Raw genomic sequence first — 15,085 nt, 5'->3', positions numbered from 1 at the left:
CATCAGAGGTAGTGCATCTCCATCCTGATAGACATCTTGTTTGCCTTTCAAATTGGAAGCTATGACCGAAGAGGGGATAATGGAAATACTTTATTTATTCTGTTACCATGTTTTCCCAAGATCTTTTTGTCTTCCACCTTTTGGGAGGTGTGATTCTGGGAGACTGGGCGATATCATTGATTAGAGTCCTCGAGAAAATATTAATATAATTCCCTTTTCTGTTTTTCTAGTTGGGGACGGTGGCGAGATATCTTGTCTCATGGACGCTTCAAGCGACGTATGACTGAACGAGATGTGGAGACAATTTGCCGGGCCATCCTCGTGTACTGTCTTCTGCACTATCGTGGGGATGAGAATATCAAAGGCTTCATTTGGGACTTGATTAGCCCTGCTGAAAATGGCAAGACAAAAGAATTGCAGAATCATTCAGGTAATTATCAACTCTTTACTTTTCATCTTTCTGTAGGTTACCTAATCCTTTTCAGGTCCAAGGGTTTTTCTCAATCCAAGTCTTCAATGTCTCCCCTTTCCCAGGTCTGTCTATCCCTGTGCCCCGTGGACGCAAGGGGAAAAAAGTAAAGTCACAAAGCACTTTTGATATCCATAAGGCAGATTGGATCCGGAAATATAACCCAGATACTCTGTTCCAAGATGAGAGTTATAAGAAGCACTTGAAACATCAGTGTAACAAGTAAGGATGGAATTTAGCAAAGACTAAAGCATTTTCTACCTCAGAAGTTCTACGCCACCATTGAGCTAGCTCTTTTCTCTCCCTTCTAGGGTGCTGTTGCGGGTACGGATGCTATACTATCTGAGGCAGGAGGTTATTGGAGACCAGGCAGAGAAGGTGTTAGGGGGTGCCATTGCCAGGTAAAGTTCTGCTATATTTTTCTTTATGCCCTGCCTTATCCCAGAAAAGCTGGGTTTACTCATTCCATTCTATACCGTCTTTGGGATACCTGATAATTAAAATCTATATATCAGGTCTTTAATCCTATACTTGATACCAGTGGAAGAAAATAGGCAGATGCATGAGCATTTAAATAAATGTATAAAAGAAGATACCTGTAATAATCTTTCCAAGGATTATCATTTTAATTTCCTGCATTGCTGGGCTGACTCTGCCCTCTTATACCTTTAGTGAGATTGACATATGGTTCCCAGTAGTGGATCAGCTGGAGGTTCCAACAACATGGTGGGACAGTGAGGCTGACAAGTCCCTGCTCATTGGAGTCTTTAAGCATGGTAGGTACCTTCTCTTAGTCTGTTCCTTTCCTATTGTAGATTTATGCCCACAGATGGAACATTTAGCAAAATGCTCATGACTAATAACTGAGTTCTCTGATTGATCTTCAGTAAACTTATGTTTGAATGAGAAACTAGTTCTTAAATATCCAGAGCAGAGCAATTAGTTCCTATAAATAGATGTTCAAGAAAGACCAGATGGATAGTTAAATCTCAAGGTAGGGAGTCTCCCATCTGTTCTCTAAACATTGTATCCAATCTGTATGGCGTGGCATCTAAGTTAAGGTTACACAAATTAGGGGAGACAGTATATGCCCACTCTTGTTAATAATAACCACACTTAGTTCGTTAATAATAACCACACTTAGTTCGTATGACTCTCCTGTGGCTTGCTGAAAGTGTTCTACTTGTATAACATCCCATTTGTCTAAATGTTCGGCAGTTACTCTGATGTAGGTGTAAACAACAGTGTTTGAGTCAAACAAAAATAGAGTATATAAAGGGAGAATACTCTACTCAGTCTTGCCTAATAGCAAGTGTCAGGCATTAGAAGCAGTGAGTGCTAACTTCCAGCCCAGTGACTTACTGAATTGGAACATCATTTCTTTTTTTAAAATACTTTTTTTGTTTACTTTTATAAAAGAAAAGTAATGACACCTAATCCACATACTTTTGAGAAGTTTTCATTAAACTTAAGAAATGAGGGGTGAGCCCCGTGGCCAAGTGGTTAAGTTCCCGTGCTCTGCTTCAGTGGCTAGGGTTTCACTGGTTCAGATCCCGGGTGCAGGTATGGCACTGCTCATCAGGCCATGCTGAGGCGGTGTCCCACATAGACCAACCAGAGGCACTCACAACTAGAATATACAACTATATACTGTGGGGCTTTGGGGAGAAGAAAAAGAAAAAAACAAAAACACTTTAAAAAAAAAAAAAAGACTGTGAGCATTTGTAGTGTTAGATTTACGTGTGAGAATCAGAGGTTTAGAAGAGTCCAAACATCCTGAAGTGTGTTTATTCATTCATTCACCTACTGTTCATCAAACATTCAGAGTGCCTGTTTGTAGGTACAAGTTTCTTATCCTTCATTTGAAAATGTGTGATCTAGCGCTAAATTGTTTGACTTTTTTAGTTTTCTCATCTATGTAGTAAGATTGATAATAGAGGGGCCAGCCTGGTGGCGCAGTGGTTAAGTTTGCATGTTCTGCTTCAGCGGCCCAGGGTTTGCCGGTTCAGATCCCAGGAGTGGACCTACATCCTGCTTGTCAAGCCATGTGTAGGCGTCCCACATATAAAGTAGAGGAAGATGGACACGGATGTTAGCTCAAGGCCAGTCTTCCTCAGGAAAAAGAGGAGGATTGGTGGCAGCTGTTCACTCAGAGCTAATCTTCCTCAAAAAAAAAAAGAAGAATGATAATAGAAAGGTCACCAGTTAAATGGCTATGTATATCTATCACCATTTTATATAAACTCTGATTAAATTCCTATCTTCAATAACTAGTGACAAAACTATGACTCTAAATTGGTATTGAAATGTTAAATATAGTAATATAACCCGACAGCTGTCCAAGTTAACATTTTAACCATATTTTGCATTATGAGCAAAATGAGTAGCCCACATATTCTGATTATTCCAGCAGCATATGAAGTAAGCATAAAGTTAAAGTGAATCTCTGATGTTCTTCAACTTACGGCCCATTTTCTTCTAGGCTATGAGAAATATAATACTATGAGGGCAGACCCAGCCTTATGCTTCCTGGAAAAGGCTGGCCGACCAGATGACAAGGCTATTGCAGCAGAACATCGAGTTTTGGATAATTTCTCTGACATAGTGGAAGGGTAAGCATGGGTGTTTAGTTCTCTTAAAGCTCTGAGTGCTCCCTATGAAGTCTGTTAGGTGCTTGTGCTAAGGCATAGCGTAACTCTAGCCTTGACTGACACATTGAGATTCTTAATGGTGGTTGTACTCATGAATGATAAATTCTTAACAAAGAGTGGGACCAGCAAAAAGGACTATATACACTGTCCTAAAGCCACACAATGTCATAAGATGCAATTAAGTGTATAAATTAATGTTACTCCCAAATGGCTTATTTGATTTATTCAGTTTTCTTTGCACCGCTTTTCTGTACAGTCACAGTAGCTGAGAGGATAACTGATTCTCTTGAAAGATATTAGCCATGCATCTCTCCTGTGCCATTTATATGGTGAAGCCTCAGGAAATTTTAACCCTGGTTATCATCTCCCAGTGGTGACTGACACATAAAGGCATTTACTCTGTCTGGATACATGCCTCAATGATGAGTTGCCATGCTAATACTGAGCCACCAGGTAGGGCAGCATTGCCCTGGTTTGGGTGCCAGTGAGTTTAACAAAACTTCTCACGTGGAGACCTGAGAGGCATGTGAAATAGTTGGCTTAGTTCGTGAATACCCACCCACCCCTTCACCTTTGAGAGATTTCTCTTTGATGATCACAACTTCAGTTTGCTTAGTGTAGGACCCTCAAAGGAAATTGGGTTGTTTATTCATTGCAAATCATTTATTATGTCACCCTTTGCTCAGTAGAGCAAAGTAGTAAAAATAAACAAGGAAGCATGGACCATTCAAATGAAATAATAAAAGTACATAGTTGGGAATGATGGAGAGAATACATTAAACAATGGAAAGGGCTGTCAAGAGAAAGGAAGTGTGCTGGTCAAAGGGTTTCATTTCAAATGCAAGCAGTTTAGATGGTACTTTGTCAGTTTCTCCCTGTTCTTCTTTCTGTTGAATGCTGTACCTAATTTACTCAAAGCTTAGCACCTGGCCTGCCATCCCTTCAGGCAAGAAAGAAAAGACTGTCTCCCATGCTGGCTTGTATGTTTGGCCAGGTCTTCATCCTAGGTTCCTCTTAGTGCAAGAAGATATATTGTTAACATTTTCTCATGCTTCTGGATAATTTTAGGGTTGACTTTGATAAGGATTGTGAAGATCCTGAATATAAACCACTCCAGGGTCCCCCAAAGGACCAAGATGATGAGGTAAGAAATTCTCATTTGAGTCTAGCTTTTCTCTATTTCTAAATAGTTAAGTATCCTCCAATTCCCTGAATCCTGAAGTATATTGATAATACAAAATGGAAAGTAATCACATTTGAAAATATAAAGTATTAATGGAAAGAGGGAGATCAGGGATGGCTTTGTGGAGGAGGTGGGACCCAAGCTGAACATTGAAGTATATATTATTTGACTGCTAAATTCCTGAGTCCCATTATCTTCAAGCCATTAATAAGAACAGATGTTTCAGGTTCTACTTTCGTAATCTTTCAGTTGGTTGCTTCCGGTTTTTTGTGAGGGTTCCTTTGATTAGAAATTTTTCTTGATCCCTTGGTGCCATAGAAGGACACACACAAGAAAGTGATTTCAGAGTGCCAACTTCCCCCCTTTCCCTCCCCCCTCCATCCTGTGGGGTGGATCTCCTTCTCTAGGGTGATCCCTTGATGATGATGGATGAGGAGATCTCAGTGATTGATGGAGATGAAGGTAAACTTCTAGGTCAACTGGTACAATTTTGTGTGGGGTGGGGGGTTGGGGAATTACTGACTGAATTTTATCCTATCCTGGGATTTCTAAGAGCTTTACCTTTGGGTGGGTTGAAATGCCAGTATTTTCTCTGCCACCTTTCCTGTACTTCTGTTCATTCTACTTTGCTTCCTACAGCCCAGGTGACCCAACAGCCAGGCCATGTATTCTGGCCTCCAGGCTCTGCTCTGACAGCTAGGCTTCGGCGCCTAGTAACGGCCTATCAGCGCAGCTACAAGAGAGAACAGATGAAGATAGAGGCTGCGGAACGTGGGGACCGGAGAAGGCGGCGCTGTGAGGCAGCCTTCAAGCTAAAAGAAATTGCACGGCGGGAGAAACAGCAACGGTAAAATATGGCTGAGAATTTGGGCTGAGCTGTCAGTTTGTCTTGAACTATGTATGGGCTCTATCTGAAAAGCATCTTAGGAAGGATTTATTTGGAATTCCCTACAGTGGGACCATCTTTTTTGCCTTTAATTGTTACACCTCTACGATATAAAACCTCATTTGTGTGCATAATCATAAATCCCAGAAAAGTCTTCTATGTAGCCATTCTCGTTAAGTTGTTTGCTTGCGTCATTTTTTCCCCTTAGCTTGCTAATTCTTAAATTCTTACACATTATACAGTACCTGTTACTACCTCTTCTGCTGTCTTCTGGTCCTTTTTTTTTTTGCCCCTACTTTCAATTTTTGTGTATTCAAATAAAGCTACACTAAGTAGTAAGCAGTTTCTCTGTGTTCTTTTGATCACTGTTGCCTGTTTCCTCTTCCCTTTGTAGATGGACAAGGCGTGAACAAACTGATTTCTATCGAGTAGTGTCTACCTTTGGTGTGGAGTATGACCCTGATACCATGCAGTTCCACTGGGATCGCTTCCGCACTTTTGCCCGACTAGACAAAAAAACAGATGAAAGCCTTACCAAGTACTTCCATGGCTTTGTGGCCATGTGCCGCCAAGTGTGCCGCCTTCCCCCAGCAGCTGGAGATGGTAAGCAAGACTGGAGAATCTTGGTTGGGTAGGAATGGCTGGTGACAGAACCAACTCTTGGTTCATTTCTCCTTCCACTCCTATCTCTTGCAGAGCCCCCGGACCCTAATCTGTTCATTGAGCCTATCACTGAGGAGAGGGCCTCACGGACTCTCTACCGTATCGAATTGCTTCGGCGCTTACGGGAACAAGTTTTATGTCACCCTCTTTTGGAAGATCGGCTGGCATTATGCCAGCCTCCAGGTCCTGAATTGCCCAAATGGTGGGAGCCCGTTCGGCATGATGGGGAGCTTCTACGAGGGGCAGCCCGCCATGGGGTGAGCCAAACAGACTGCAACATCATGCAGGACCCAGACTTCTCTTTTCTGGCTGCCCGTATGAATTATATGCAGAACCATCAGGCAGGAGCACCAGCTCCATCCCTGTCACGCTGCTCTACTCCACTGCTACACCAGCAGTATACCTCGCGCACTGCCTCACCACTGCCCCTGCGCCCAGATGCTCCTGTTGAAAAGCCACCCGAGGAGACAGCTGCCCAGGTCCCCAGTCTGGAGAGTCTGACTTTAAAGCTAGAGCATGAGGTGGTGGCCAGGAGCCGACCAACCCCACAAGACTATGAGATGCGAGTAGCCCCCTCTGATACTACCCCTCTGGTTTCCCGGAGTGTTCCACCAGTCAAACTGGAGGATGAGGATGATTCAGACTCTGAGCTGGACTTGAGCAAGCTGTCACCATCATCCTCTTCTTCCTCATCCTCATCCAGCTCCAGCTCCAGCACTGATGAGAGTGAGGACGAGAAGGAAGAGAAGCTAAGTGAGTGCATGTGACAGGCTGGTGGCCCTCTCCCCCATTTCCCCCCTCTCTGCTCTTTCTCTTTTCTAAATGCATCCTCTGAGAGAGATTCTGATTTTGATTTGATAGAATGTTGAGAGTTCTGTTATTCTTTGGGTCTTTATTTAAAGCCCATTAATGCCATTCCTATCTAACTTTGTTCTTCTATCTTTGATCACACATTTCATATAATCTCCAGCTGCTGACCGGTCCCACTCAAAGCTCTATGATGAAGAGAGTCTCCTGTCCCTCACTATGTCCCAAGATGGATTCCCAAATGAAGATGGAGAACAAATGACCCCTGAGCTTCTGCTGCTACAAGAAAGACAAAGAGCCTCTGAGTGGCCCAAGGTAACAGCCTCATTCCTGGACATGTAGAGTTGAGAAATACAGTGTAACATATGCAGGGAACAAGGAACAGGTGGTTCTGGTTTTCTTTGTGTTTAGTGCTACGTGTTTTCTCGTGAAACTCTTCCCAGTTGACTTAGGAATCTGATAGTATTACCTCTCTCCTTTCTGCCTTATAAGTTTTACCCATCCTGATGATGATAGCACTGTTGTTTGTCACAGGATCACATAGCTAGTACTCTGGCCCTAAAACCAGTATTGATTTCTTTTTCCTTACTTAGGATCGTGTCCTGATAAACCGTATTGACCTCGTCTGCCAGGCTATACTCTCAGGGAAGTGGCCTTCTAGCCGCCGGAGCCAGGAAATGCTAACAGGAGGAATTTTGGGGCCAGGCAACCACTTGCTAGACAGTCCGTCATTGACTCCAGGAGAATATGGTGACTCTCCAGTCCCCACACCACGAAGCAGCAGTGCAGCTTCCATGGCAGAGGAGGAAGTGTCTGCAGTCACCACAGCAGCAGCTCAGTTCACCAAACTTCGCCGTGGCATGGATGAGAAGGAGTTTACGGTTCAGATCAAAGATGTAAGCTCAGCATTTAGGCACTGGGAAGTGGGGAAGGAAGCTGTAGTTCTTGCTAACTAGTTTCACTAACAGGATACTGAACTCATTTGGTTAGCTAACTTTAAAAATGAGAGGAGAAAGTCAGAGCTCACAAAGATCCACTTAGGAAAAGTTATTACAGTAAAGAGAAGGATCTTGATTTGTATCTCCTGAGGACTAGATTAAAAGAAACTATATTTTTGAAAGAAATTTAATTGACACAGGTGTTTTCTGGGTGACTTGTTTCTAGATCGTAGAAACCTAGTTTTTAAAAATTGAATTCAAATTGTGGGAAAGCTGTTAAAATGACACCTAAGTATTATGGGCCTTATTAAGTTAAAAATAAAAAGGACTCATTCCTACTGAAATTAAATCAAGTGTTATTTACTTTATAGATGGAAAATTTTACTTTTCCTGATCCTCTTCCCTGTTGAACCCTATTAGCTGGTCATTAAGTAACAAGAAAAATTGCTTAAATTAGCATGTGACAGGAATATCAGGATTTTGCCCCTGTGATGAGTTGCCATGCTAATACTGAGATATCAGGAGAGGTGTTTTACCTTGCACTGGGTGTTGAGATAAATTCTGCTTCTCTTAAATCTACCTGAGGGGCAATAGGTCAAGAAATGAAGTCTTTCTAAGGAAGAAGTATCAAAGTTTCGTTATATTTCTAATTTCTACCCTTTAGTCAGCTGGCCTTCCTTTTCACCATTGAGCCAGAGGATGACCCTTACCTCAAGTCCCTCAAAGCTTAGTCTTTACTTTAAAAACATGTGCCATGTGACGTCTTGGGTGGGTGGGTTGTCTTCCTAGGAGGAAGGATTGAAGTTAACATTCCAGAAGCACAAGCTGATGGCTAATGGAGTAATGGGAGATGGACATCCTCTGTTTCATAAGAAGAAGGGGAACAGAAAGAAGCTAGTCGAGGTGAGTGGTAGAGAAAGTCTTTAACATGATGATTGGATAAGATCTTTTTATTCCTAGTAATTGATGAAGGGGATTGAGGGACTAGAAGATACTAGGGTTATTTTATGGCTACCATTGGCTCTGCTCCCCCTCCCTTCCTGCCCAAAGAACAGTATGTGCTCATGGGGGTGGATTCTGGGTTTGCAGCTGGAGGTGGAGTGCATGGAAGAGCCTAATCACCTTGATGTGGACCTGGAGACCCGGATCCCCGTCATCAATAAGGTGGATGGTACTTTGCTGGTGGGTGAGGATGCCCCTCGCCGGGCTGAACTGGAGATGTGGTTACAGGGTCATCCAGAGTTCGCTGTCGATCCCCGATTTCTAGCGGTGAGTGGCAGTTCCATCCAGCAAGATTTAAAGTCATTCTCTTGGTATTTAAGCTGTAAGAGATGGAGGAAGCATGCCATATTATATCATTGTTTCTGCACCTGCAAAATAGGAGTAATAATACCCAGTCTTCCTACCTCATAGAGTTGTGAAGATCAAAATAAAATAATATTAAAGTACTTGTTAAACTAAATGCTAGGCAAATATTTGTTATTCAACCATTATATAACCACTTGATTTTTTTGGGGGGGAGAGATCCACTTAATGGCATTTTTCCACTAGGACCAATCCTTTATTTATCCATGCAATAAGCATTTATTGTCAAACTATACACTAGTACCTTAATTACTACTCCAGAGATCTTTATTCCTCTGGAATAACCAATACTCTTCTATTGCAGTATATGGAGGATCGTAGAAAACAGAAGTGGCAGAGATGTAAAAAAAATAATAAAGCAGAATTAAACTGTTTGGGAATGGAACCAGTACAGACAGCTAACTCTAGGAATGGAAAAAAGGTGAGTGAGACTGAGGCATTACTATGTTCACACGCTAGATGTGACTTTAGAACTCATTATTTAATGTTATTTATCTTTTTTCCAATGTATGTTTGAGAAAATTTATCTTCAGTTCACCAATATTACTAGAGTATTTTTATTAGTATTGTTACAGCCCTGTGGCATCGTCTTCTGTAGAAAAGCATAAAATTCTAAAAACTAACTTTAGCACCTAAGCACTTTACTAAAATATAAAAATTAGAACATTCAAGGCCTTATCTTTCTCTTCTACTAAGGGATTTTTGGAAAATCCTTTAACCTTTTCAGTTTGCACATCCTGAAAAGTGAGGGTTTTGGAGCAGATAGTCTCTTAAAAGTTTTATGATTCTATGTATTTTAGAAGTGATTTCGGGGCCTAGTAAGAAAAACAGTCATGGCATTCCCCAACATGTAAGAGGTTGAGAATCACTATTAATATACCATTAATGGAAAAAGGACAGGAAACCATGTTTCATAGTTTATAATAATTTTCCTGATTAGGTTATTCCATTATTTTCAATATGCTTTTATCATGGTGATGGACCATTTGGTGGATTAAGTACTCATAATCCTTTCCACCAAACTATAACTGCAAAAGTTTCTCTTAGCTATATTTGCCTTACTTTGGGCAGTGGTTGTGTTTTTTAAACATATGTGAATCATGGTTTGGTTTGGTAAGCAGTCATTTAAAATGGATTAGCACTTTTGTATTCTGAGGAGAACATTATCTTGCACATAATATATATTTATTTGTAAGGTGAATTTATGAGGCTTATTTTTATTTTGGTGAAAAGCGGTTTTATATAAATATTGTTACTATAAAAGATTTTTTTTTCTTTGGTGAGGAAGATTGGCCCTGAGCTAACATCCACTGCCAGTCTTTCTCTTTTTTGCCTGAGGAAGCTTGTCCCTGAGCAATCTTCCTCTGTTTTACGTGGGACGCTGCCACAGCATAGGTTGACGAGAAGTGTGTGGGGTCTGTGCCCAGGATCCAAACCTGCAAACCGTGGGCCACCAAAGCGGAATGTACGAACTTAACCACTACACCACCAGGCCAACCCAAGCAGAATATTTTAATTTTCCCTGTTAGCCTCCATGGGAGCAAGAGTGTAATAAGCAGAGTGGTTGATATGGGAGGCTGTTGGCTAGAAGGCTGGTACTGTCTCTGTCTTGAATTTAACATTACTAGAGCAGCCTGTAAAAAAGGCTCTTCTTCTAGTATTACCTATTTTTACTTCAAGTACTTTTGCTACTTGTTTATAGTCAGTTGATAACTCTAAGAAAAAAGATCATAGGAAATGACAGAAAATCATAATGCGACTGGCACAGAATTCTTAATGCAGAATTAATGGCATATCTAGCACTGCATTATCACAGGGACCTGCAGGAGTTTAGGTGCTGGTATTGTTACATTTTAAAAGTCTACACAAATAGAGTATTGAGATGTTTGTTTTTTCAAGTCAGAAAGGTATATTCCCAAGTCAGATGTTAGGCTTAGATTGGGAGAGAGACACAGAGAATCCAGAGACACAGATACCAATTGCCTGAGTTTGATGCCAGTTTACCCAGTATTGTTCGTAGGTCTAGCAAAGCAGAGACACTAAAAGTAATAAGTTCCAGCTTCAGTGAACTTAACCAAAATTTACAGTCAGAACGTCTAGAAGAAGCAATTTAAAATTCAGCAGATATTTGTCTTTTACCAATGTGAAAAAAACTTATTTTATTAAATTTATTGGGGATCTTCCCCAAACTTTTTGGTGTTCTAAACATCCAGAAGTTTTAATCTGACCTGTCTGTCTTGAGTTTATCCCACTTTGATGTGATAATGAATGATAGTATTTTAAATGTCAATAGAGTTGTGCTGCATGTCACATGGTAAGATCGTGTGAACAACCTGCCATCAGTAAAGTATACTCTGCAAGTACTGATTTTTTCACTGTCCTCCTCAGGCCCCTTATTAACAAAGGTAAGCATTTGTGAAATGGTTGGCCAGAGTAAAGATACAATGTAGTCATGGAAAAAAGCAAAACTCTGGTTCACATAAGTATCAGTATCAAATCCTTGATCTTAACTTCAGCATCAGAATGCTTTAACCAGCCATGCCCAGCATATCCTCCTCCTCATCACCATCAAGCTTCATCTAACTATAGTTGTTTTGCCCCTCCTGAAGACAGATTCAGTGAAAAAACATTTGCAAGCTAGGACGCTGTTGACTTCTGTTTCATTTCTTTTCACTATCTTTTGTTCCTTCCTCTCAGGGTCACCATGCTGAAACTGTGTTCAACCGGGTTTTGCCAGGGCCTCTTGCACCAGACAGCAGCAAGAAGCGGGCCCGCAGGATGCGACCAGACCTTTCTAAGATGATGGCCCTGATGCAGGGTGGAGGCACTGGGTCCCTATCTCTGCATAATACCTTCCAACACAGCAGTAGTGGCCTGCAGTCTGTGTCATCTCTGGGTCACAGCAGTGCCACTTCTGCATCTTTGCCTTTTATGCCGTTTGTGATGGGTGGTGCAGCATCATCCCCTCATGTAGACTCTAGCACCATGCTTCATCACCACCACCACCACCCCCACCCCCACCATCACCATCATCACCATCCAGGCCTGAGAGCCACTGGCTACCCTTCTTCACCAGCCACTACCACCTCTGGTACTGCCTTGAGGTTGCCACCACTGCAACCTGAGGAGGACGAGGACGATGAGGATGAAGATGATGATGATGATTTATCTCAGGGCTATGATAGCTCAGAAAGGGACTTCTCACTCATTGATGATCCTATGATGCCAGCCAACTCAGACTCCAGTGAAGATGCTGATGACTGAAGCCCCAGCATGGTCCCCATTGCTTGGGTGGCTGCTGTATTTTCATTTACTCTGGCCCTTGGACTATGGAAAAGTGGGAGGGGCAGGGGAGATGTGGGGAAACCCAGGACTCCAGGAGGTGAAAAGGAAAGAGAAAACTTGTACCTGATTGCTTCCAAATTTGAGAGGATTGGGTGGGCAGGGGATCTCCTAAAATAATACGTGACCACTTCCTCATTTCTGGGGAAGGACAGGAGACTAGAGCAGCTGATGCGCTCACCCCTCCCTAGACACCTCCATTAACCACAGACTATGTAGCGCTGGCCCAGCCTCTGGCAGAGCCTGTTCCTGGCCGAACTGTGGATACAGCTGGAGGGTCAGGAACTATTACCTTCCTTCCCCTTGGCATTAATAAATTTAAGTTAATCCTTTTCCACTCTTCCCTTGTTCTATATTTGCTCAAATCCAATATAAATATTAATTTTAAGAGTTGATGTTCATGATGGGTAATTTCAACACCACTTTCTTGAAGTTCATTATTGTTCACGTGAAGTTACCTTGAATAGGGCAAACATCTGTACTCCATTCAAGGGATATATATATTTCAGTGTAAGCTGTCCAGCTTGCTAAAAGGCAAGAGAATGATTTAAGCTGGATAGTGGAATAAAGGTTGTTCCAGATTCAAACTCCAAGTTCTTAGGAGACACAGAGGAACAATTTCGTCAAGAACCATGTATGTTTTGTTTCAAATTAAGTGAAATAATGCTGCTTTTGGGAAGCTGTAAGAATGTTGTCACTTCATGAACTGTGGCAAGGGACTGGCTAACTGGAAGGACGCTGTCACGACTTGAGCCTGGGGGACTGGGTTGTGTGAAGCCCCTCAAATCATTTGTTTTCTACGACTCTTGCCCCCACCATCCCAGCGCTCAGATGAAGCCTGGGCATTTTATCTTCCTTTCTAAGGCTAAGTCCCCCCATAGCTTGAGTCGTCGTTCATCGGGAGGGTGGGTTCCCTCTCCCTGCTATGAACTCTGGCCGCGCGGAACCTCTGACCCAGCGTCCTGGCACCAGGAATCCTTCCAGCTCTAGAGCAGCAGAGGCATTTGCTTCCCCACCATTTCTAGGAGGGGAACGTACCCAGTTACGCTGTAGTCTTCCCACTCCCATCGCACGCCAAGTCCCGCTCTTTCCGCTTCCCCTTCCTTTGCCGATGGGCGGGGCCGTCGCGCCCGCGCGCGGCAGCCCGTGTGAGGCGGGGCTGGCACGTCACGCCTCCCGCCTCCTTCGCATCGCTCAGCCGCCGCCGCCTCGGCGAAAAGTCGGAGCTCCTGGAAACCGCGGCCGGGCAGAGAGTAAGGGCGGGGGGAGGGCGTCACGTGATGACGTCGGTTCGCGTGCGGCTGTTGCTAAGTTGACAAGAAAACCCCGCGAAAATCTAGAGTCTGCGTTGCACATTTTGTTGATTTCCTCAGTCTTTTTCTTCCTTTCCTCCCTTTAACCTCCGGAGAGAGGATTGAAGGGGGAAAAAAAAAAAACTCAAGCGCTTTCGGGACCCGGAAGCGGAAAGGGCATCTTTGAGGTCGATACTTCCGGGTCACTGGGAGAGTGCGGGATTCCGGGGCCGAGAGCGGGTGGCGGAGCCGGGACCTCGCGTGATTCTCGGAACCCGAGGAGGAGCGACGTCTGTGGCTATGGCTGTGACTCTGGACAAAGACGCTTATTACCGGCGAGTGAAGAGACTGTACAGCAATTGGCGGGTGAGATAGATCCCGTAATTTTCCCTAGGGAGCCCCCCTCTGCCATCCCATAATAACCCCGTTTCTCGGCGCCCTTTTTTCCCTTTCCGTCGGGAATTCCCGGGTTCCGTGTTGCGCCCCTTTCGTTGCTCCAGGATCATTCACTGCAGGCGGCCCCGAGTGCTGCCCCGTAACAAGGAATCTCCCACAATCACCCTGTCCTGCGGCCACCACCATCTTCCCCGCGTGCTGGCCCCCGTCATGCATAACAGCCACCTCTCGTAGTCGCTTCCCGCCCTAGAAGAGGGATCATCCTTCCCTCCCACTCCGTGATCACGTCTTGCTGCCTCCTCCTGCAGTGTTCACACACACCCACGCACCCGCTCTATCCTTCCAGAACCACAGTATTCTGCCCCAGGTCCCGCCAGAATTACAATCCCTCTTCGTAAAGGACGGATGGAGGGGCTAGGAGGATGTGAATGGGGCTCTTCGCGTTTATCATTTGCGGAGCTTTTGCTGGAGTTAAAAAAAAGAACTATTGCTCACGCGCAGCCGCCTCATGTGCTAGGCCCTGCCGTGGGTAACACAAAAACCTAACGCTGAAAACCTGCAGGTATTAGTAATACAAAAAACGATGTGATGCCTAGAACCTCATTAGTTTTCCTCTTTGGTAGAGTATCCGGGGCACGTGCTCAGAAAAAGAGCTGTTGTAGTTCCCAGTCTTTTAAAGATTGAGCAGTTTTTCTGTTTGAAAAACGTACACAGTTAAAATTTGTTTTTCTGATAGTAATTTATCAATTCACACATTTGATTGCATCCTGTGGGGCAGTCCTTCGAGCTGTCTAGCTTAAGTCTGGCCTCTGAACTCTGTCATCCAGGGAAGATAAAACTAATAATGACTTTATAAAACCTTTCAAAAATGATCAATTCTCATTTCACCATTGTAAATTGCCTTTCACGTTGATCCTGTAGTAAAAACCAAGCTAATTAAAATTGGTCATTTCCCTGCCGTTCATATTAAAGGTTCCTGTGCATGTTTTATCTTTTGAGGTTAAATGCATTAGATAATTTAAAATGAATTCATTGTTCCCCTTTATGAAAGGCAAAACTAAGGATTCTATGCTAGACAAATGCTGAACATAAA

General features: G+C 43.3%; 2 protein-coding genes, 1 long non-coding RNA gene and 2 other non-coding genes across 19 annotated transcripts in view; 4 read left to right on the top strand and 1 right to left on the bottom strand.

Annotated features, from left to right (window-relative positions):
- The window catches only part of CHD8 (chromodomain helicase DNA binding protein 8), a 58,324-nt gene extending 45,687 nt beyond the window's left edge, over window positions 1-12,637 (top strand). For 6 of the 15 annotated variants that reach the window (XM_070585804.1, XM_070585854.1, XM_070585843.1 and 3 more), the window contains 16 exons: window positions 231-430; window positions 535-691; window positions 781-870; window positions 1,142-1,245; window positions 2,952-3,081; window positions 4,189-4,264; window positions 4,711-4,765; window positions 4,943-5,150; window positions 5,584-5,792; window positions 5,886-6,605; window positions 6,823-6,974; window positions 7,253-7,555; window positions 8,387-8,500; window positions 8,687-8,866; window positions 9,267-9,383; window positions 11,660-12,637. In XM_070585804.1, the coding sequence (XP_070441905.1) occupies window positions 231-430; window positions 535-691; window positions 781-870; window positions 1,142-1,245; window positions 2,952-3,081; window positions 4,189-4,264; window positions 4,711-4,765; window positions 4,943-5,150; window positions 5,584-5,792; window positions 5,886-6,605; window positions 6,823-6,974; window positions 7,253-7,555; window positions 8,387-8,500; window positions 8,687-8,866; window positions 9,267-9,383; window positions 11,660-12,226 (3,382 nt within the window). In that variant the 3' untranslated portion in view covers window positions 12,227-12,637. Of the gene's footprint in view, window positions 1-230; window positions 431-510; window positions 692-780; window positions 871-1,141; window positions 1,246-2,951; window positions 3,082-4,188; window positions 4,265-4,710; window positions 4,766-4,942; window positions 5,151-5,583; window positions 5,793-5,885; window positions 6,606-6,822; window positions 6,975-7,252; window positions 7,556-8,386; window positions 8,501-8,686; window positions 8,867-9,266; window positions 9,384-11,659 lie in introns of all 15 variants that reach the window. The other 9 variants (XM_070585830.1, XM_070585822.1, XM_070585827.1 and 6 more) reach the window with 3 other exon arrangements.
- Window positions 3,535-3,644, top strand: LOC139078480 (small nucleolar RNA U6-53/MBII-28). Its single transcript, XR_011531448.1, has one exon. It is a non-coding gene; the product is annotated as a small nucleolar RNA U6-53/MBII-28 (small nucleolar RNA).
- Window positions 8,081-8,186, top strand: LOC139078483 (small nucleolar RNA U6-53/MBII-28). The gene has a single exon (XR_011531450.1). It is a non-coding gene; the product is annotated as a small nucleolar RNA U6-53/MBII-28 (small nucleolar RNA).
- LOC103556619 (uncharacterized) lies at window positions 8,533-13,483 on the bottom strand. Its single transcript, XR_546255.2, has 2 exons — window positions 13,343-13,483; window positions 8,533-8,919 (listed from the first exon to the last, which is right to left on the bottom strand). It is a non-coding gene; the product is annotated as an uncharacterized lncRNA (long non-coding RNA).
- SUPT16H (SPT16 homolog, facilitates chromatin remodeling subunit) overlaps window positions 13,415-15,085 on the top strand; it is a 38,687-nt gene continuing 37,016 nt past the window's right edge. The window contains exon 1 of the mRNA XM_008528806.2: window positions 13,415-13,962. Coding sequence (XP_008527028.1) covers window positions 13,897-13,962 — 66 coding nt within the window. The 5' untranslated portion in view covers window positions 13,415-13,896. The remainder of the gene's footprint in view (window positions 13,963-15,085) is intronic.

This window comes from Equus przewalskii, chromosome 1 (assembly GCF_037783145.1).
Source record: "Equus przewalskii isolate Varuska chromosome 1, EquPr2, whole genome shotgun sequence".
NCBI lineage: Eukaryota > Metazoa > Chordata > Mammalia > Perissodactyla > Equidae > Equus > Equus przewalskii.
Note: the sequence above shows the minus strand (reverse complement) of the source record. Positions and strands in the feature narration are given on the sequence as shown.